Source organism: Bubalus bubalis, chromosome 12, assembly GCF_019923935.1.
Source record: "Bubalus bubalis isolate 160015118507 breed Murrah chromosome 12, NDDB_SH_1, whole genome shotgun sequence".
In the NCBI taxonomy this organism is placed as follows: Eukaryota; Metazoa; Chordata; class Mammalia; order Artiodactyla; family Bovidae; genus Bubalus; species Bubalus bubalis.
The window spans coordinates 103,667,964-103,687,443 of NC_059168.1; the positions used below are offsets into that span (position 1 = coordinate 103,667,964).

General features: G+C 60.8%; 3 protein-coding genes across 3 annotated transcripts; 1 reads left to right on the forward strand and 2 right to left on the reverse strand.

Moving 5' to 3' along the window:
- Nucleotides 1-50: 50 nt before the first annotated feature.
- Nucleotides 51-3,809, reverse strand: LOC102415917 (surfeit locus protein 1). Its single transcript, XM_025262420.3, has 9 exons — nucleotides 3,706-3,809; nucleotides 3,558-3,609; nucleotides 2,514-2,647; nucleotides 2,351-2,433; nucleotides 1,530-1,721; nucleotides 761-833; nucleotides 521-683; nucleotides 314-395; nucleotides 51-226 (listed from the first exon to the last, which is right to left on the reverse strand). Exons 1-9 carry the CDS (start codon nucleotides 3,778-3,780, stop codon nucleotides 157-159), a joined length of 924 nt encoding a protein of 307 aa, XP_025118205.3. The 5' UTR covers nucleotides 3,781-3,809; the 3' UTR covers nucleotides 51-156.
- Nucleotides 3,810-3,826: 17 nt separating this feature from the next.
- Nucleotides 3,827-7,842, forward strand: SURF2 (surfeit 2). The gene is made up of 6 exons (XM_006062482.4): nucleotides 3,827-3,986; nucleotides 4,084-4,238; nucleotides 5,440-5,543; nucleotides 6,354-6,542; nucleotides 6,697-6,863; nucleotides 7,433-7,842. The coding sequence occupies exons 1-6, from the start codon at nucleotides 3,909-3,911 to the stop codon at nucleotides 7,514-7,516; spliced, it is 777 nt and encodes a 258-aa protein (XP_006062544.2). The 5' UTR covers nucleotides 3,827-3,908; the 3' UTR covers nucleotides 7,517-7,842.
- SURF4 (surfeit 4) lies at nucleotides 7,746-19,469 on the reverse strand. Its single transcript, XM_025262422.3, has 6 exons — nucleotides 19,266-19,469; nucleotides 12,436-12,622; nucleotides 11,808-11,884; nucleotides 11,257-11,300; nucleotides 10,686-10,872; nucleotides 7,746-10,057 (listed from the first exon to the last, which is right to left on the reverse strand). The coding sequence occupies exons 1-6, from the start codon at nucleotides 19,311-19,313 to the stop codon at nucleotides 9,791-9,793; spliced, it is 810 nt and encodes a 269-aa protein (XP_025118207.1). The 5' UTR covers nucleotides 19,314-19,469; the 3' UTR covers nucleotides 7,746-9,790.
- Nucleotides 19,470-19,480: the final 11 nt, after the last annotated feature.

Genomic DNA, 19,480 nt, shown 5'->3' on the forward strand with positions numbered 1-19,480 from the left:
AGCTGTCTTAGGTGGTACATTGGAGTTTGGGTGGAAAGAAAGGCACTTCGTGTGGTGTAGAGATTTATTTATACCAAGAGCATGTGATGAGCATAAAACCACATCTCTTGAAGTGGCTTCAGTTGTTCAGGGACAGGCTGACTTCAGCGAACCTCCTCACACACCAGGAGTCCGACTTAGGAACTTCTTGCACCAGAGGTATGATGTGGCCGCACAGAGTCCGTACCTTGGGTTGAAAAGCAGGGCGCACTGTCACGGTCTGGGGCGGGGAGCGGAGGGTGGGGGCGGTGGGCGAGGCCAGGCCCCGGCTTACCAGGTGATGATGTACTGCAGGTGCTCGTTCCGCAGGGTGACTCTGGTCTGCCCTCCGATGGGCCCTCCAGGGACTGTGCTCTCTGCAGGAACACAGAAGGGTGTCCTCACAGTGGCTGTGGGGCACACTCCCACCACCGACACACGCTGGGGTGTAGAGGACAGGAGGGGAGGAGGGAAGGATTGGGGTGTGCTGGTCATGGCATACTGAAGTCAGCATCGATGAAGACGGGCTCTGCGCCCGTGAGCCTGGCCATGGCCTCCAGGTCCCGGTAATGCCAGTGGTTCCGCTCGGGGTTATTCTCGGGGACAAAAGGCTTCCTGGTCTCTGTGAGCCTCACCATCCCCACCAGATCGACTTCTCCCTCAACCTGTGAGGAAAGGCGCGAAATGCCGTCTCTGCAGAGCTGGGACGGCTCCTCCCGGAGAGGACAGTCCAGCCCCTCACCTGGCCTTTATGCCGTGTGTCTGGATTCACCTTCCTCCTGGGCACAAACCCTCTGTTTACCAGAATGGTGATTCTAGAGTAGTAAGAACACTGTTTCAGGCAGGGAAGAGGTTCTGAATGCAAGTGATGACTAGTGGTCACTGGGTGCCCCAGGGAAGACTGAAGCAGAGGGAGCTGGGGGGGGGTAACGCCCTCCACACCGCCAACCTCTGCTGTTGGCCTGCTGTGACACAGCCAGCGACGGGCGTCTCCCCACTGCCTCGCCCTTCAACTCCTGCCCTCAGTCCCGTCCTGTCCTAGCTGCAGCACCGGGGCCCATCCTGCACCTGAAGCCAGAAGGCGGAGGCTGAGGCCCTGGGTTTTCCTTCTTGGGCTGATGCTCTAGTTTTGGATCTTGGGGGGCGGGGGGAAGCGGTGCTGCGGGGGTGGTGCTGAGTACATACCACTTCCTACTCAAACACTCCTGGGAAGGCTCCCCTGACCCGAAACCCTCCACGCAAGGCTGGGGCTCCTCTGCTGGCCCCTCTTGTCGCCCCATGATCACTAAATATGTCAGCCACTAAACGGTTGTCTCCAAAGGGGCCTGTTTCATTCCCCTTCCCCTTTGGAGCTCGATAACGCGGACGAAGTTCAGTAATTAGTTGTCTTACTGACACCAGGATGATATTTCCAACTCTCCGAGGAGTTGAGCTGTCTGGGTAGCTTGGATTCCCCGGGGCTGGGGGCTGAGAAGGAACGTGGGAACCAGTACCTCTGCCACGCCACTCACCCCAGCTCAGTGCAGTGGAAGGGAGTGACCACGTAGGCCCCGCTCTCAGCTGCTGATGAGAGCCGGCCGGCCTCCCGGGCCTCCCGGGCAGGGTCCACCATTGTCCGTGGCATCATGTACAGCTCCTTGGAGTGGTCAAAGTGCCCCCTGACCTTCACGGGCCTGTACTCCAGGTTCTTCAGTTCCATTGGGCTATATGGGGTGGGAGAAGGGGAGCCGAGACCCACTTGAGGGTCTGCAGACCACGACACCCACCGTGGCCTGAGCAGAAGGTGATGCACAAGCACCGTGGGGGTTGCAAGGCTGCATGCTGTGCCCTCTAAGTGGGGCTGAGTCCTTGGAAGCCACGTGGGAACAAGGATCTATGCTGCCAAAAGGTTCTCGTTTTCAAGAAAAGCTTAAAGCTGTGGACTCTTGTGTAAACTCAGTAAAACGGGCCAAAGAGACCACCTGCAAGGCAACGTCGACCCACTGTCTGCTGCCTTGAATGGGAGGCATCAAGATGACAGCTCTCCGTGCTTTTACAGGAGGGAAGGCAGGAGAATCGCTAGGCATTTTCAAACACCACTCATGTCCAGACGCGACAGACGCCTGCACGCCCGCCACCTAAGAACTACTGCTACGGAAGGCCGTCAGCACTGCGGGAGCCCTCAGTACACTGGGCCTGGAAACGGGTGAAGCCCAAAGGCCTTTCTACACGTGTGTGTCAGGCAGCAGCTGGGTGTCAACAAGAAGCCTAGCAGGACCAGGCAAGCTGCAGCCAGGCCCCGCTGCTGACCTTGAGCGAGCCCAGCCCCAGCTGGGCAGCCGCACAAACTCACTCTGTGGGCAGTGGGATGGGCTCGGCCATAACTCTGGACTCTAACTCTGCGATCAGCTGTAGCTTCCACTTCCGACGCTGGACCTGTGGGCACAGGGCGTAAGCCCAAGTGGGCGGCAGCACGGTCAAGGGCTCAGGGCCAGGAGAGCCACATCAGCCTTTACCTGCCACGTCCCCAGGCCAAAGGCAGTCACAGGAATGAGCAGCAGAAACCAGCGCAGGAAGGACTCATCTTCGGTTTTTGTGGCAGTTGCTTCGGCTGAAGAGCTGCCACACCTGCCGGGCCTCCAGGCCAACCCTAGGAGATGTCACAGCACGGGCATGGGGCCGGAAGCCCTGGAACGAAGAACCGGAGCGGCCAGTTCCTCGAAGCTGCCCTGACTGCCTGAGAGAACGTGGAACAGGAGGAGGGCCGGGCCAGGACGGGCAGTCTCAGCCAACCAGCAGCACCTGCGTCCAGCCCAGCTCCTAACCCAGCGCCCGGCGTAGGACACCCACTCAGCGGACAGTCACCGACTGAATGAGATCCAGCAACTAGGGCCTGGCTCTGCCACCCACCATGATCCCGGGTAACTCATGGAACCACCTCATGGCTTTCCTGCAAGGACATGCTAAGACGTATCCTGTCACTTAGACGCAAAGACTTGCCCATGCTCTGCAGAGAGAGAACGTGATACACTTCAGGAGAGTGGTTTACAGAGCTCTCAGAACGATAATCGCTCATAAATTTAAAGTTGGAAAAACGTACGCAAGAGGTACCTTTAAGCTCTCAGAGCGTGAGTTCCATCAACGGAAAGCATCCTACGTCTTAGGGATGGTTAAAAAAAGGCAGGCCTGGAGTAGACTTACAGCCGCCTTTCCAGGGTGCACAGCGCTCTATACACAAACACCCTTTGCTGAACCTCGGGGACCACATGCAAACTGTACAGACAAGCCATGCTTTCCTTTAGGATCCCAGACGGCTTCGGTCTCGGGTCGGCCCCGCCTCAGCCCGAGGGGGCCTCGGGCAGTGGCTGCCCTTGGCCGGGTGCGGCGGGAGGGCGGCAGCACCGAGAACCGCGCGCGCACCCAGGGCCTGACTCCCGAGGCTGGGGCGGCAGTTTCAGAGCTTATCGCGACGCCCTCGCACCCCCCACCCCCAGCAAAGTGGACGCACGGACTGAAACGGTTCCCTGGGGCGCCTGGGGCGTCCCTGCCGGAGAACTCACCTGCGCGCGGGGCGATCCCCAGGACGCTCCTCCAGACGACGCTGGCCGGGGCCTGCGGAGACGCGAGGGGCCGGCTGAGCGCGCTCACTCCGAGGGCGCGCCCGGCCGGCCGCAACCCCGCTCGGCCGCACCGCCCCTGCCCGCTCACCTGCCCCGCGCCCGCCACGCACAGTAGCGGCCGCAGCCCCGCCGCGCGCATCCCCAGCTGCCGCACCGCCGCCATCGCCCCGCCCGCCCACTTCCGGGCCCTGGAGGCGTGTGCTTCCCGGGCGCCGTTAGGCCCCGCCCCGGCCCCGCCCCCTGCCCACGTGGTTCCGGCGAAGGTCGGCGCCCAGCTCCGCTCGCCGAGCCATGAGCGAGCTGCCGGCGGACGTGCGCGCCTTTCTGCGCGAGCACCCGAGCCTGCGGCTGGAGCCCGGCGCCTGCAAGGTGGGAGCGGGGCGGGGGTGGGGTGCGGGAACCCCACGGCGGGCCCCGAGACCCCCAGCGCCCGGACCCCGTGACCGCGCCGCGCTCCCGCCCGCAGGTGCGGTGCGCTCTGACCGGCCACGAGCTGCCTTGTCGCCTGCCCGAGCTCCAGGTCTACACCCGCGGCAAGAAGTACCAGCGGCTGGTCCGCGCCTCCCCGGCCTTCGACTACGCCGAGTTCGAGCCGCACATCGTGCCCAGCACCAAGAATCCGTACGTGGCCAGGCCGGGGTGGGGCGGCCGGGTACTGCCGGGGAGGCCCGGGGAGGGACAGTTCCTAGTGCTGAGTCTGGCCGGGACTGGGTAGACTCCGGAGCCCCGACCCCTCTGCGCAGAGTGAGCGCTCCTCAGAGATGCGGCCAGTCTGGCAGCGCCCACCCTCCCGTCTGATAGGAGACCTGAGATGCAGGTGGGAGTTCTGGAGCTGTGAGTCACCTGGGACCCCAAGTGAGGCCCCCGTCTCGCTCATGTCTGTATGTGTGTGTGTTCAGTCGCTCAGTCGTGTCCGACTCTTTGCGACCCCGTGGGCTGCAGTGCACGGGGCTTTCCTGTCCTTCACCATCTCCTGGAGTTTGCTCAAATTCCTGTCCATTGAGTCGGTGATGCTAGCTAACCATCTCATCCTCTGTCATCCCCTTCTCCCCTTGCTTTGAATCTTTCCCAATTTAAGGGTCTTTTCCACTGAGTCGGCTCTGTGCATGAGGTGGCCAAAGTATTGGAGCTTCAGCTTCAGCATCAGTTCTTCTAGTGAATATTCAGGGTTCACTAGAAGTGACTGGTTTGATTTTGCTGTAGAAGGGACTCTCAAAGGTCTTCTCGAGCATCACAATTCAAAAGCATCAGTTCTTCCACACTCAGCTTTCTTCATGGTCCAGCTCTCACATTCATACGTGACTGCTGGGTGGTAGTGCATTACAGTGGTACCCTCTGCATATCTGAAGTTGACATTTCGTTTTCTTTTTGTAAACACGAGGTTTGCCACCTGGGCCTGTGTGCTCCGTAGAGGGTTGGCCCACTTGTGCTTTGTCACCTGAGGTTCTGAAGGCGGTCATTTTCCTTCTTTAGTTTAAGGAGAGCTTTGATTTAGCCGAGAGGGCACGGTTGACAGTAGTAGTCAAGGTGAAGGGGGTGGCAGACAGTCCCACGGTCCAGCACTTTGTGAAGCAGTGGTCCACATGCCTCTCCTGCTGGAGCAGTCTGGGGAGGCTGGCCAGGCTGTCTACGCCTGTTTTCTGGGTGGACAGTGAGGTTGTCTGGAGGAGTGGCAGGCTGCAGTTGCTTGGAAGCTTGGAAGAATCCTGATGCCTAAGCCACACGGCAGACCTCCCCCATCATACTCTCTGGGGGTGATTCTAAGACGTGGCCGTGGTAGAGAGCTGTGGGTCTGGACCCTGGCTTGTGAACTGTCCCTTAGGCACCAGCTGTTCTGCAAACTCACCCTGCGACACATCAACAAGTCCCCAGAGCACGTGCTGAGGCACACCCAGGGCCGGCGGTACCAGAGGGCGCTGCGGAAGTGTAAGTAGCCTTGGGGGACGTGGGTGTCTGGGTGCTTGCGTGCTCTCCCCAGGACCAGCACCCCTAGAAGGCAGAAGCAGCAGCCCGGTCAGCCTTTGGGGGCCCTTGGTGGGTGCACCAGGCCCGGTCCCGGCACGGTGAGGAGAGGGCGATGGTAGAGGCAGCGCAGGGCAGGCAGCGGACTCCAGAGCGGCGCAGGCGAGGTCAAGTGCTCTGAAGAAGGTGGTGCTGAGCCCGGTGGGCTTGCCTGACACAGGCGGCTGTCTGAGGGTTTCTCTTCAGACAGGACCTGAGGAGCTGCGGGGAGAGTGCTCGGCCTGGCTGGGGGGATGGTTCTGTAGGACCGCTACTGTGCCACCAGGCAAGGTGGGCTTAGAAAGGCAGGTGGGGACAAGACCACAGAGGGTCTTGGCAGCTTTGGATGGGAGTGCGCTGGAGGCTTAGAGCCGGGACTTTATGGAGCACACCATCCAGGGAGGGGTCCCAGCTGCTGTGCTTGAGGGGACTTCAGTCTCCGGGTGGCAGGCTGGCGTGGCTTCCTGTGCCTGCTTGGCACTCTCCCAGGCACAGCTTCCTGGAAACTGGCTGGAGCTGATGGAATGGGCGCTCCAGGCCCGTTCGGTCTCCGCTGTCCTGCCCCTGGCCTGCACCCCCACACACCTGGCTGCTCTCCCAGGAGGAGCCGAGCTGAAGGCTCTCCTGACGTTTCCCTGGGGAGTAGGGTGGCAGGGCCTGGCCGAGCCCAGCTGTGTGCCGGAGGACGGTGGGGAGGCGCGAGGGAGCCAGGCAGCTTACCGGTCTGTCTCGCAGATGAGGAGTGTCAGGAGCGGGGGGTGGAGTTCGTGCCGGCCTGCCTCCTGCACAAGAGGAGGAGGAGGGAAGACCAGCAGGACAGTGACGGGCCGCCTCGTCCTAGAGAAGCGTTCTGGGAGCCCCCGTCCAGCGATGACGGCGCCGCCCCGAGCGACAGCGGCGACAGCATGACAGACCTGTACCCGTGTAAGCTGGAGCGCCGCCCACCCGTCCTCCCGGCGGGTTCCATCCGCAAGCAGCTCCCTCCCGCTGCGTGTCCGCCTCTGGTCCTACGCCTGGCTGACCCCTGGGCACAGGTGGTGCACTTGACCTCAGACAGCCCCAACCTCTACCCCTGCAGCTGAGCTGTTCACCAAGAAGGACCCAGAAGCGACTGGGCCTGGGGACAGCACTGACGACTTTCAGACCGAGGACGAGGATGAGAAGCCGAGGTGCCCGCGAGAGCCGGGCCGTGAAGACAGCAGGGCCCTGGGAGCGGGCCGGGAGCGCGTCCTCAAGCGCAGGAAGGTAGTGCTGGCCCCCGCGCTGCGGGCGCGGCAGCGGCTTCCTGTAGCCGTGGGTTTCAGCTTCTTTAGAAAAAAATCAGATACCTTTTTCTTAAAAGCTGAAATTTCAAGCCAGCAGTATACAAGCCGCGCTGGCGGGGCTACCCGGTGGGGGCGGGGCTGCTTCCTGGTCTGCGCCTGCGCAGAAGGGGCTGCAGGGAGCAGGCTCAGGGCCCGCGCTCTAAGGCAGGGCGGCCAGAGCGCAGCGCGGCCAGAGCGCAGCGCAGGAACCTCGAGGAAGGGACTCGATCACAGCCCCCGGAACCTCTGAGACTGGGGCAGGAAAGAAGTTCCGTCAGTGGCGTAGCACTGGGCTGGTAGAGGGCGGGGCAGGGCTGTGCGCTTGGGGTCCGAGTGCTGCCTTTTAACTGTCCGGCCGAGTCGTCACGGAAGCCGCAGGCGGAAAGCTGCCCAGGGGTTCCCACCAAAGTCCCTTCCTCCCTGCAGGCTGGGGTTGGGAGGCAGGCTCACAGCACCCCGGTATTGCGTCCGAATGCCCCCGCTGACGGGAATTCTCCGTTTGTGCCACAGAAGCGGTCCAGCTCCTTGAAAAAGAAGCTCAAAAATCACCACCGCAAACCTAAGAGCTTCAGCTCTTTTAAACAGTCAGGTTGATGAAAGGTCGCTCATCGGAAGCTGCCCGCCAGGGTCCCCGCTGATCCAGTTCCCAAGACCTGCTCCACGCACTCCTCGTTTGCTGCCCCTGCCTGCACGGCTAGGGTCTGACCCCACACCCAGGGAGCAGCAGGGACCCCGAAGGAAGACCTCCGTCTGGACGTGGTCTCCGGCGAAGAGCCCTGGCCAGGCCCCACCTGGCTGGAGGACACCAGAGGACCACACTGCATACAACAAATGCCATTATTTATTTTGACGTGTCTCCAAAAATCAAAATGTTTTCAAACACAACTAAGATATAAAATACAGCATGAGATTTATACCTATTTCCCACAGAGAGCAAAAAAAAGTTTGTTTTTTTTTTTTCAGAAATTCTTTTTGCTAAAACCAATTTAATAGGTCCTTTTCCTCTTCTTACATAAGCATCTACCCCTGCCCCGAGCACTAGTCCACTCAGGGACAGGGGAGGTGGACTGGGGACCACCAGGGGTCAGTCTCAGTTTTTACAAACCAAAAACTGGACCCTGCCAAAAACAAAGCCACAGAGCAGCTGCGGCCTAGCCAAGTGGGCTGTTCCCTGGGGCCGGGAGGCTGGGGTAGCTGGGTGGGGGTGTGCTGAGAGAGACCACCCTGCCTAGACTGAAACAGAGTCAGAACTCCCTTCACGTGGGAGCACCCCAGGGACGGAAGTAGAAAGCCCTCCATCCTTATAAATACGTGGGGAGTAGGGAAGGGGGCTCCTGGGGGTGGGCTATAAGGAGCCTCTGCAGTGGGGGCTAGGGGCGGGTGGGGGCACACGGGTGGTGCTGCAAGGGCAGCAATGGCTCCCCTCAGGTCAGCTGGGCCAGACTGGACAGAAGGTTCTGGCAGCTCTAGTGAGCAAGAGCCAGCCTCCCCCCGCCCTGTGAAGCTGGCCAGGGGCTTGAGTGGGTCGGGGTGGGGGTTGCTCCCCTCACCCTGGCTCAACACGAAGGTCCGTGTGGATCTGGGTTCAGGATGGGCCCCAGAAGCCCCAGGAAAGGCCCTCGGGTCAGGCGCACACCCCTAGCAGATGAATCCAGAGAAGATGGGGCCCGCTCCAAGGCAAGGCTTGTGAGACCTCGGAGGGCCTGGCCCCAGGAGGACCCGGGGCGGCACAGGGGTTGCCGTCACCTCATGGCCTCTGCTACCAGGTGGACAAGTGAAGAACAGCGAGAAGAGCTCACGGCCCCACCCCCAAGAAGAGAAACACAGTATAAGGCAATGTTAGAAAACTTTAAATACAGGATCAAGATCCAATTGGTAAGGCATCACAGATCGTAAAAAGTAACTGGGGCTGCATTCAGCATAGCAAATAGACAATCTGAGCAAGCAGCAGCCTCGTGAGGGCAGGGAGCGAGCGGGCCGGGGGCGCCGGGCAGTGGGCGCGGGCTGCGGCTCTGGGACAGGTCGGCCTGAGGTAACGTCTGAGTGCCCGCTCCGGTCCAGCCCTGCCTGCAGTGGCGGCTGCTCCCCATCTGGGCAGGCGGGCACTGACGAGGCCCACACATGCCGCCAGGCCTGGGCTCCGGCCCCTGCAGGCTCCGGGCGGCCTTAGAGGGCCTCGTCCCCACTGTGAGCCCCTCGCGCTCCCAGGCAGCACCCCGCGGAAACCGCACCGACCCCGGCCGCTTCTCTGAGGAATGCCCTGGCCGTAAACCGCAGTTTTGGCTACTGCTCTAATACTGCCTTATTCTTGGGGTCTGGGGTTTCTCTACGCGCTCTCACCGGCCCTATAAAAGGATCACAGCGCAGGGCGGAGCCCACGGGGAAGGCACTGGTGCGGGCCTGAACCAGTGTGTTGATGTTGCGCTGCGCCACCCCAAATCATTGAGTAGTTAGCTAAAAAGGTAAACTTCAAAAAAAAAAAAATAAGAGGGAGACTGCTTTGAATGATACACAAATGTATCTGCTCACAGTACAGCTTCAAGGTCCCCCACCCCAAAAAAGAAGAAAAAAAAGTTGGGCTGACAGGCCACAGCCAAGCAAGATGCTCACTCCAACAAGCCAGGCCCTGCCCCAGGGCGGGGGCGCTGGCCTGGGCCGGCTGGCTCCGCACACTCAGGTGCCAGGCTGTGGGTCCTTAGCAGGTTTAGCCATTAATGATCAGGTGTCTGCAAATAAAGTTCTCAAAACATCTGTGCCTTTACCAAGGGAGGGAAGGAAAGAGGGTACAGGAGATGCTGGCAGTTACTCAAATCCACCCTGAACCAGTCCTCGACAGCCGCGGGTCCCAGCCAGGCAGGGAGGACTCCGTTACCATTCTTTCTTCTTCTCGTCCATGGACACACCCCCGGGGCCCAGGGCCACCACCAGGAGCAAGCCTCCGATCACCGACATGGTCTGGAAGAAGTCATACTTGAGGAAGTCGTGCATGGGCTTGTAGACGGGAACGGTCCAGAAGGCATTGAAGTACACGTTGATGGCAAGCAGCCAGACGACAAGAGTCAAGGCGGCCAGCTTGGTCTTGAAGCCGACGGCCACCAGAATCATCAGAGCCGTGCCCACGATGTTCTGCAGGATCTGCACAGGTTGAAAGGCATGGAATGAGAATGAATGTGAAGAAGAGACGTGTCCTGTTTGATAACGCAGGCCGGTTCCAGCTGCCCGCGTCCCTGCGGGCCCCGCGCCAGGGTGGAGTAACTCGGGGCGTGCTGAGAGCCGGCATCACAAGCAGGGAAGGAAGCGGTGAGGGCAGCAGATGGCCGCCCTGGACAGAGAGAGGTCTGCAGTTCACAGGCAGGGTTATTAGCGGGACTCACTCACGGCTGACCCTGGGACCACACTCCCCGGAGCTGCTCAGGACCAACCGCTCCCTGCCCCCAGTGCCAAGAGCCCTCCTGGCGACCCTGCCCAGCCAGGGCCCCGGCTCTATGAGCTCCTAGGGCCAAGGATGAAGTCTTCGACTCTGCAGCCCCAACCCCCGGCGTGCAGTGCCCACTGCAGGTGTGCGTGCCGGAGGGTGCAGGCGTGCGCGCTGCGAGCCTGCGTCCCCAGCTGGAGGGGCCCTGCGGCGAGGCCAGGGCAGCTTCCTGGCCCCAAGAACTCGGCAGTGTCAAGGTCCCATCTGATGGCCCCTCGGCGGTGTGCAGCATGCAGAGGAGGGGGCAGTGCCCTTCCAGAAGGTCGGGGCTCAACCGGGGAGACGTACCGAGAAGAAGCTGGCGTCAAAGTGGAGCAGCGTCATGAACATCAGGACCAGCAGGACTCGGCCTCCGAGCTGCATGTACTGCTTGGGGGAGCTCTCACGCATGGTGGGGACGCCCGCGAACATGCTCTTGCCTTCGGATCGGGACTCGGCCAGCAGCAGCAGCAAGCCTCCTCCGAGGGCCAGGTTCCTGCAGGACACACCCCCGCAGGGGTCACTCAGGCCCCCTGGCCCCGCCAGTGCCGGGCGGACCGGGCCGGAGGCCCCAGCAGGAAGGGGACCCCGCTGACCCCTATGGACAGGACCGGAGACACAGATGCATCTGCACCCATTGCGGGGCCTGCACAGGGCTCTCCTGATGACCAGCGCTCCCCCGGGACCCATGAGCCCTCGTGAGACGTGGGTTTCTCACCTGTGTTCTCGGGGTTCGGGGATGGGGTGGAAAAGGCCTCACCAACGTCCGCTACAGAGTCTAAGAAGCATGGTTTTGACCCAGAGAAACTCACTTCAACCAACAGCTACTGACTTTAGAGACACGAAGAGATACACTAGTCACCAACCAGAAGATACCTACCTCATCAGAAACTTCAAGTCCCATAAAATGCTGTAGGCGATCGTCTGAGGGAAGAGGAAAGACAAACTGCAGTCTCAGCGTTTTCAGACAAATTTCTGTTTCTACAGAATTAACAGCATCAGGCAATTCTTCCAACATACATGAGAAATCTAAATAACAAGACACACAAAACCCTTTCGGAACATCAACAGCCTGAAACTCAGCAACGGGCTCAGCGTCCCTTGGGGTGGGTGGTGGCCCGGACCTGTCAACAAGCCCTTGCTTCCTCAGAGCTGGGCCCAGACGGTTCTGGAGGCCAAGACCCGATCCAGGTGAAATGTGAGCTAAACATTTCATGAGTAGCTACGCGTTCTCTGTGAAGTAGAGAATCTTGTGACCTGCTGCCTTGTCACAAGGAACTTAGGGAAGTGGCCAACGGTGGAAGCCCAGAGCTCGGCCCCAAGCAGTTCCAGGCAGACACAAGCGGGCTGAAGGGGAGTGGGGCCGAGTCCTCACGGCCTCTGCCCCAGGGGCTCGGCTCTAAACAGGGCGAGAGGAGGGAGAACACTCACCTGGAGCGCGATGATGCCGAAGAGCCCAAAGCAGGCGTACTGCACGAAGTTCCTGCTCAGCACCAGGATGCAGCCGGCTGCAAGGGGGCTAAGGTCAGGGCTGCAGCCCTGCGCCGGCTGCTGGCGCCGCGGCAGCCCAGCCACCCACTCCAAGCCAAAAGCAGCCTCTGGCAGGGATGGCCTCTACCTATCCAAAGCCCTGGTCCAGAAAGTGGACTCCTGACCAGAGTCGCCGTGTTACAGGAGCTCTGCAGAGAGCTGCAGTCCTATCCTGTGCCCCGAGGACAGGGGACGGTCGGCAGGAGCCGGGCCCAAAGCCCACGCGGCCGCACCGGCGTCCGAGGCCCACCCTTCTCCGTGTGCCACTCTCATCCGCCCAGACCCCGGGTTTAGGGTGCCTTGGCTCCACACTGGCCACTCCCAGTGCCCTACACCTCCTGCTCCGGGCACTGAGCTCAGGGCCGCAAAGCGATGCGGCCAGGACTAAACAGAGCAGCCAGCCGAGGGCCGGCAGGGCCTGCTCCCAGGCCCGCCCAGTGCCCTGCTGGGGGGAGTGGGTCGCAGACCGCCGCCCGGGAGACCCCGCAGCCCGGGAAACCGCAGGGGCGCGGGCGCGGGCGCCACTCACTCAGCTGTCCGAGCAGGTTGAGGAAGACAAAGGAGGAGGCCAGAAGGTAGCCGCAGTTCCAGGTGGTGTCTATGTAGTCCCGCTGCTCACTCCACTGGAACCACATGCGGATGCCGTCCTCCAGGAACGTGCTGATGAGGCAGAGGCGTGCCACGTGCGGCAGGTACTGCTTTGTGACGCGCAGGAACTGCAGGGCCGGGAAAGCCACGGTGAGGGAGGCGGGACGGAGTGGGGGGAGGCCTGTCGCCCGCTCCCAGCACTGCCCAGGGGGCGGTCCGGGCACCCTGCCTGGAGGCGAGGGAGACCTCCATCCGGCCCCCGGCCTCCTCTGTGGTCTCAGCCGGCGTGTGCGTGTCAGCTACTGTCATCCTGTGTGCAACCGCTGTGGGACAGCACGCCCACCTCAGTCAGGGGCGTGGGAAGCCAGACTGGCCCATGACACACTCAGCGGGCCTCAGCGGCGCGCTGGCCCAGGGTCTCTCCACCACAGAACTGCTGCCCCGGCATGCGCCCAGGGTCCGTCGCGGGGCGTCCACGAAGTGAGAACCTGCCTGGCCTCGCTACCCTCGAGCTGCTGGGACAGCCCTGCTCCCACGGTGACAGCCAGCAACGCCTGCAGACACAGCTTCCTCCTGCCCCGTGCCAGCCAGGCCGTTTACGATGGCTAAGAAACACACACGCAACCCGAAACCGAGGCACGAGTGTCATTCGGGTGAACCACACGCACTTTCTCTTACCAAGTGCTCCAAGCGGAGAGACAAAGGGAAAGACGCCCTGTGACACACGGTGACAGCAGGAACTGGGGAGAAAGATCGGGTGCCCGCCCACGTGGCTTGTGTGCCAGCAGCCAGAGTCCGAAGGGCACCCGTGAATCTGACCCCTCGAAGGGACACCGGGTGTCACAACCTCTGAGGCTGCCAACCTACTGCTGGGATAGAAGACGGTGTGCCTGGGAGCGTTCCTTACGCTTTGCTGTTTTGAAATGCTGACTGCAAGTCCTAGGTGCTGCTAAAGCCATCCACCATGGTCAGCAAGCCACCAGCTGTGTGACCAACCTTTAGTTGTCCGTTCTGGCTTAGTCAGCACAGAGACGCCTCCCCTCCCCCGGGCTCTGGGCCACAGCAGCCTGGCCTGAGGACAGAGGGGTGACAAGCCAGGTGTCCACCCTCTCCAGGTCCCAGAGCCTGGGCCCCAAGGTGTTCACTTCTGCACGCATCTGCTTGGCCCCTGACCCCCAGGGAATCACGCCAGAGTCCCAGTGGGAGAGGGAGATGCACAGACAGGCGAGCAGGCGGGCCCGGGGCTGAGGCTGACGGCCGGTGCTCTCACCCTGGCTCTGACCCGGACGGCCACGCACTGTGGACAAGCTGAGTGAATGCTCTGGTGGGGGCGGGGGTCTCTACTATCCTACAAAGTGAGGACCACTGGGTTAACAGTCGTGAAGATTCTTTCCAACTTTAATGAGCAGAGGAAAAAAGAGGACAATGGACCTTGTCTTTAAAAGGAGAAAAAAAAAGAGGTCCCAAATACACCTACATGAACTCTGGAGTCCACGTAGAGTAGAAGCACTTCAGATCAGGAGCTGTGGGAACAGCGGAGGCCACACACCCTCCCATTTCTGCCTCAGGGCCTGAATCAAAATGTCCAGCAATGGGGTAATCACCCAGCCCGCTAGGCTCAGCCACCAGCCAAGAAGCCCTGGCGACAACGCAGGCCTCAGCAGAGTGTTGAAACCTGGGGAAAGCCATATGAGGCTAGCACAGCCTGCCGGGAGGGCAGTGTGGACTGTGAACCCCAGGCGGGGGCCAACTCGCCTCCACTGGCCCCTAAACCGCAAGACGGAGGCAGTGTTTAAAGCCTCCATGGCACGTCTGCGCTCTTAATTTGAGTGTCTGGGTCAAGGGGATTAGAGAGCGGCGGAGAGAAGTTCTCTTCGGACAGGTAATTCACTCCTTCCTCAGAGTGCAGACATGCCAAGACAGACACCTCTGAGTTAGAAAACACTGCAAAAATTCAGGTATCTGTGCTCTGAACTAAGCACATCTCAGTGATAAAGAATCCACCTGTCAATGCAGGAGACGTGGGTTCGATTCCTGGGTTAGAAAGATTCCCTGGAGAAGGAAATGACAACCCACCCACCCCAGTATTCTTGCCTGGGAAATGCCATGGTCAGAGGAGCCCGGTGGGCTACAGCCACGGGGTCGCAAAGAGCTGGATGTGACTTAGCAGCTAAACAACGGCGTGGGCTGGGTTTGGGGCTGTTTTATACGTCAGGCCGATCCGGGCCTCTCTGAGACCAGCCGCCCTCTAGTGAGCACCTGTTTGGACTGAACGCGGAGGAAGGCGGCCGGGGGGGCGGGTTGAGAGCAGACCCGACGTGCGCCTCGCCTGCACACGCTACGCTCTCGGCGCCCGGCCCCTGGGCCCACGCTGTGCTGCTGCAGACAGCGTCCCCCTGGCACGACCGAGGAGCCCCTGAAGCAGGCCCGCAGAGGCCACCTGGCTGCTGCTCACGCTAAGCTGGCCTCCTGCACACACCATGGGCCCCGAGGGCAGGGGCTGAGTGCGGCCCACGCACCCAGTGGTCACGCGCAGTGCACGCTGTGCCCAGACAGAGGATCACGATGGGAAGGCTGGAAGGAGACACTGAGTGGGCAGGGCCTGCAGGGCAAGGGACAGGGTCTGTCACCCTCTGGGGGTCAGGCCTTTCACAGGAATCTCACGGTCAAGCGTGGCATATGGGTCCTAAGCAAGACCCCATCTGAGGGCTCACCTACAGAGCTAAGGTTTCCATACATGGGGCTGTGGTTTCCGAGCAGCAGGGATTTAAGCAGCAGTTGTACCCAACCTGGGACGTGGCTCTGGGACACGGCCATCACGTAACACAGCCACCTGAAGCTCCCACAGAACACAGGGAAACCCACTCTCTCTGAGTGTTCAGGACAAAAGGGACTTGAGGAAAGCAGGCTGCAACTCTTGGTTCATGAGAACTTGCAGGCAGAGGCGGGTCAGGCTTCTGTGCACCCTGAGAACTGGGGCTGCCCTTCTCCAGGGCCGCTCCGAGCCTGCACACCCCAGAAGATTAAAGCCTGCGGCCAGTGACCTCTGGCCCATCAGTCTGAGTCAGGGCTGGTACCTGAGCCTGGTGACTCACAGGGGCACATCCACCAGGGCCCCCCGACCCCCAGCGAGTCTCCCTGAGTGCTCTGTAAGGCCACGCAGTACCTGGAGGTCCAGGAAGAGGTGTCGGTCAGCCCTGGGCTGGAGAGATGGCCTGGCTTCCCTACCAAAAACCCATACGGGACATAGCGCCACCGAGAGAAGAGCAGTGCCAGGCTGCTCATGGCCTTCCGGGATAAGCCCCGCTGCCCCCGCCCCCACGCCCGCGCCTCCACCCTGCTCCCCAAGAGGTAGGGAGGCAGGGCTCCTTCTCAGAACCTCCTGTCTGAGGTCAGAGCAGAGGACAGCAGTGAGTCAGCCGGCTCCTCTCTGCTCTCTCCCCGCTCCTTTTTGGTATAAGGCCGGAAGCCCTTGTGGGGGAGGGATGACAAAGGAACAGGCAGAGAACACGGAGAAGCCACCCAGCGCTGTCCCAAACTCTACCCACACCGGTGGCTTCACGTGGGGTTAAGGCACAGCCCCGAGACCTGGGGGCTACGGAGGCCCGGCTCAGTGTCCCGCCAGAGCCATCCCCTGCTCCCCAGCGCTTGACCAGAGGCCAAAGGGAGCTCCTGGAGGTGAGAGCTCCCAGGACTGGCTCTGTTCTGCCAGGGGACATGTGGAAATACCAAAGGCCACACGGAAACCAAGGCCTCATGCGGCTTATCTGTCACCTTGGTGACACAGCCCATTAAGTGCTAATACTCCTATTTACTGGGGCAAATGTACTTGGGAGCCATAGCCTGCAGCCTGGCCCTGAGTCCCAGCTGCAGGGGATGGGCGTCATTTTGGATTGCTGAGTTCATTAGTCTCTGGCCCCTTCAGACCCAGGCTCAGATGGCTTCCGAATGCCAGCTTCCGCAGACAGCTCTCTCAGCACTTTCTCCAGCAGGAGGACGCTGTCCCTGCCACCCAGGGCAAGAAGCCTGATGCCAAAGAGGCAGCTGAGCCTGCTGGCTGCAAGGCGCCAGACCACTCACCCGCACTCATGCCTCTGCAGGCCTGAAGGAAGGTCGCAGCTCGCCGACTCAGTGTGGCGGGCCACCACGTGCCGCGCAAGACCACACAGACCTCCCTCTCTGCATCTGGAGATGGAAGTGCTGTGGCCCAAGCTCCCGGGACCCTCGGGCAACACAAGGAGTGTGCACGGACGGCCTGGCCCCATGTCGGAGCAGCGAAGGTTCCGGGTCACTGTCGTGGCTCTCAGGGGACACAGGGCCCTTCTGAGACCCTGATGACTTCTGGCTGACTTTCTGTCTCTCATTTTTGCTGTTGTTTTCTGAGATGAGGTTGGAAGACAGGCATGTCATGTTTGTATTTATTGGTCGCATCAGTGACTGTCGTGACACCCCCACCCCTGCAAGTGAGGTCACTTCATCTTAAAAGCCCGGACTCTGCACCTTTACTCTTGGCAGCTGCTTTAACGCCATGTGGATCAACGTCAAAAAACAAAAGCACCAGCCTGTGGCCAGATTCTGCCCACAGGAAGCCATCACTTTCGCTCTGCACCCCATCGCCTGTCCATGCCTTTCTCTCACACCAGGCCAGGCAGCAGAAGCAGCTCCTAACTTCGGCGCTGACAGCGCGGCCCGGCCCCGCCCCCCACGGAAGGGCACGGAGGTGTCTGTGGACACCTGTCACCAGCAAGGTGGGCTCTGGCCCTCAAAAACTGACCGCAGGAGCCTGCCCTGCCCGGTAGATGCGGCCTTGTTTTTCCAGATCTTAGGCAGTGTGCTCTCTTACAGAAAAACAGCAGGCCTGAGAAGCATGTTGCGTGTGGGCTTTGCCCAGGGCTGTGGCCCCAGGCCCCGGGAGCCTCAGCAGTGAAACCGGTACAGGTTGATCCTGTGTGCCCCTCGAGGACCTTTCCAGTTCCAAGATTCTGCTTCTTTCATTTAAAGCAAACAAAATGCATGGAAAAAAAAAAGAAAGGATTACGTAAAGAGAGTCTGGTTTTTTTTTTTTTGGCAGGAGGAGGGTTTATCATTTGATAGTTGGCAGCAACTTGAGTGGAGACATTTTATCTAGATTCAGTTATGAAATTCACTTGCAAAACCGGGGTTTTTCCGGGCTGCAGAGAGTGTACGAGGCTCTCACAGCTACCATGGCTGAACTGAGGCATCTTTTTAGGTAGCGGCTACTTGGGGAAACAAAACTGGGTCACTAAAATCATGTCAGCAAAAGCGGACAAAGTCGGCTGGCTTGGTTTTTGAGCGCTTTCTATACAAATTGTTTTTGCAAGGGATACAATTTTTAGATTGTTAACACAAAACCGTGACCTAAGGGAAAAACATTTCTTCAAGTTGACTGTTTTAGCCCCACGGTTTTATAACATAAGCAGCTCATAAGAAAATGGGGCTGGGAGAACCCAACGGGGAGGCCACACTAGAGAGATCTCATCCGTCAGGGGAACAACAGGAAATCTTGTTCACCAATAACTGATTAGAAAACAGCTCACTTAACTATTGTTTAAAAATCTCTCTCTCACACACACCTTCCAGTGAGCCCAGCCTTGGAGTACGATGAATTATAACCACCCCCATAAAAACAGAAACTTAAAGCTCACTACTTTTAACTCTGACAAAGCCACACACCCATTAAGTAAACCAAAGAGAGCATGGTGGCTGGGCCAGCCGCAACTCCTCCTATAGTCTGTAGACATAACGGGACACTTTCAGAAGCAGAAGGCACACAGCTGAAGAATCACCGCCATGGTCTCGGGGCCACGCTTGGTCGAAGGAGACGGCGGGACAGCTCTGTCCCCTTGGCAGGACCCGGTTCTGTCCGTCTAGTTTCCGAACACCTTTAGCAGTGACTCAGTGGCCTGTTTCAAGGGCCGCTTCCCTGTTGCTAGGAATGCCACCTGGACACTCCTGGACTCCGAACAGGAAGGTAGGCGTCCCCCTCCCCCCAGCTGTATGTACAGACAGATATCCATTCATTTCATCGCGGGGCAGAGTCCAGACAGGGAAGGAAGATGGAAGGGAAGGGTCAAAGGGACCCCGTGAACCCAAGACGTCTGAGACATGAAAAGAATCAGTGCCGTGGCTTTCTGTAGCGGGGGTGCCTACCAGGGCGACCCCCTTTCCACCCGGAGGACCCCCTCAGGCCTCGGTCTGACCAACCCCCCGTTCAGGATCCGCCCCCTAAGAGTGCCCAGTGGAAGGAGAAGCGTGCAGGGACCACCCAGCGGTGCAGAAAGGCGAGGACGCTCCCCAAGCATCCCCCATCCCACCCCGGGGTCTCAGAACCCTTCTCGGGAGGCGGGGAGACAGCCGCTGGCGCCCCTCGGCGTCTAGAACGAGCCGGGCCGGATCAGGGAGGGAGGACAGGCCCACAGAGCCGGGCGTCCGAAGCCCGGGCCCGGGGAACACACCCAGGGCGCCCCGGCGCGCGGACGGCGCAAGGGCGGGCTGGGTCCCCGAGGCCGAGTTTGGGGGTGCCCCGGCCCGAGCAGGCGGCGAGCCCGGGAGGCAGGGCCCCGGCTGGGGGAGGGGGAGCGAGCCCGGCGAGGGCATCGGGAGGGGCCCGGCCCAGGCCTCGGGGCGGCCCGGGGGCCGGGGGCCGGCTCCGCGGGGCACGGGCGGGGCCCCGGAGGCACCCAGGTCGGGGGCCAGACAGGAGGGCCGGGGAGGAGGGGCGCCCCGAGCGGACGGGCCCGCAGGCCGCACCTGGTCGGCGAAGTCCTCGGCCGTGCCCATCAGGTCGTTCTGGCCCATGGCGGCGGCGGGAGGCTCGGCTCGCTCGCTCGCTCGCTCGCTCGCACCCTCGGCGCTCTGCCCGTCGGCGCCCGCGCCCGCTGCGGCCTCCACAGGAAGTACCCAGCAGCCGGCCTCGCTCCGCGTCCGCGGCTCCAGCGGCTGCCACGTAGGCCAAGCCTTAAAGG

What these genes read in the sequence shown, in the direction of transcription:
- LOC102415917 (XM_025262420.3), bottom strand. Translation starts at nt 3,780, where the DNA reads ATGGCGGCGGTGCGGCAGCTGGGGATGCGCGCGGCGGGGCTGCGGCCG. An exon ending in GCGTGGCGGGCGCGGGGCAG is followed by an intron (nt 3,610 to 3,705) that starts GTGAGCGGGCAG and finishes GCGTCTCCGCAG; the next exon opens with GCCCCGGCCAGCGTCGTCTG. An exon ending in CTTCATCGATGCTGACTTCA is followed by an intron (nt 396 to 520) that starts GTATGCCATGAC and finishes GTGTTCCTGCAG; the next exon opens with AGAGCACAGTCCCTGGAGGG.
- SURF2 (XM_006062482.4), top strand. Translation starts at nt 3,909, where the DNA reads ATGAGCGAGCTGCCGGCGGACGTGCGCGCCTTTCTGCGCGAGCACCCG. An exon ending in GTGCCCAGCACCAAGAATCC is followed by an intron (nt 4,239 to 5,439) that starts GTACGTGGCCAG and finishes ACTGTCCCTTAG; the next exon opens with GCACCAGCTGTTCTGCAAAC. An exon ending in GCGTCCTCAAGCGCAGGAAG is followed by an intron (nt 6,864 to 7,432) that starts GTAGTGCTGGCC and finishes TTTGTGCCACAG; the next exon opens with AAGCGGTCCAGCTCCTTGAA.
- SURF4 (XM_025262422.3), bottom strand. Translation starts at nt 19,313, where the DNA reads ATGGGCCAGAACGACCTGATGGGCACGGCCGAGGACTTCGCCGACCAG. An exon ending in TCGGCATCATCGCGCTCCAG is followed by an intron (nt 11,301 to 11,807) that starts GTGAGTGTTCTC and finishes CTCTTCCCTCAG; the next exon opens with ACGATCGCCTACAGCATTTT. An exon ending in GACTTGAAGTTTCTGATGAG is followed by an intron (nt 10,873 to 11,256) that starts GTAGGTATCTTC and finishes TGTGTCCTGCAG; the next exon opens with GAACCTGGCCCTCGGAGGAG.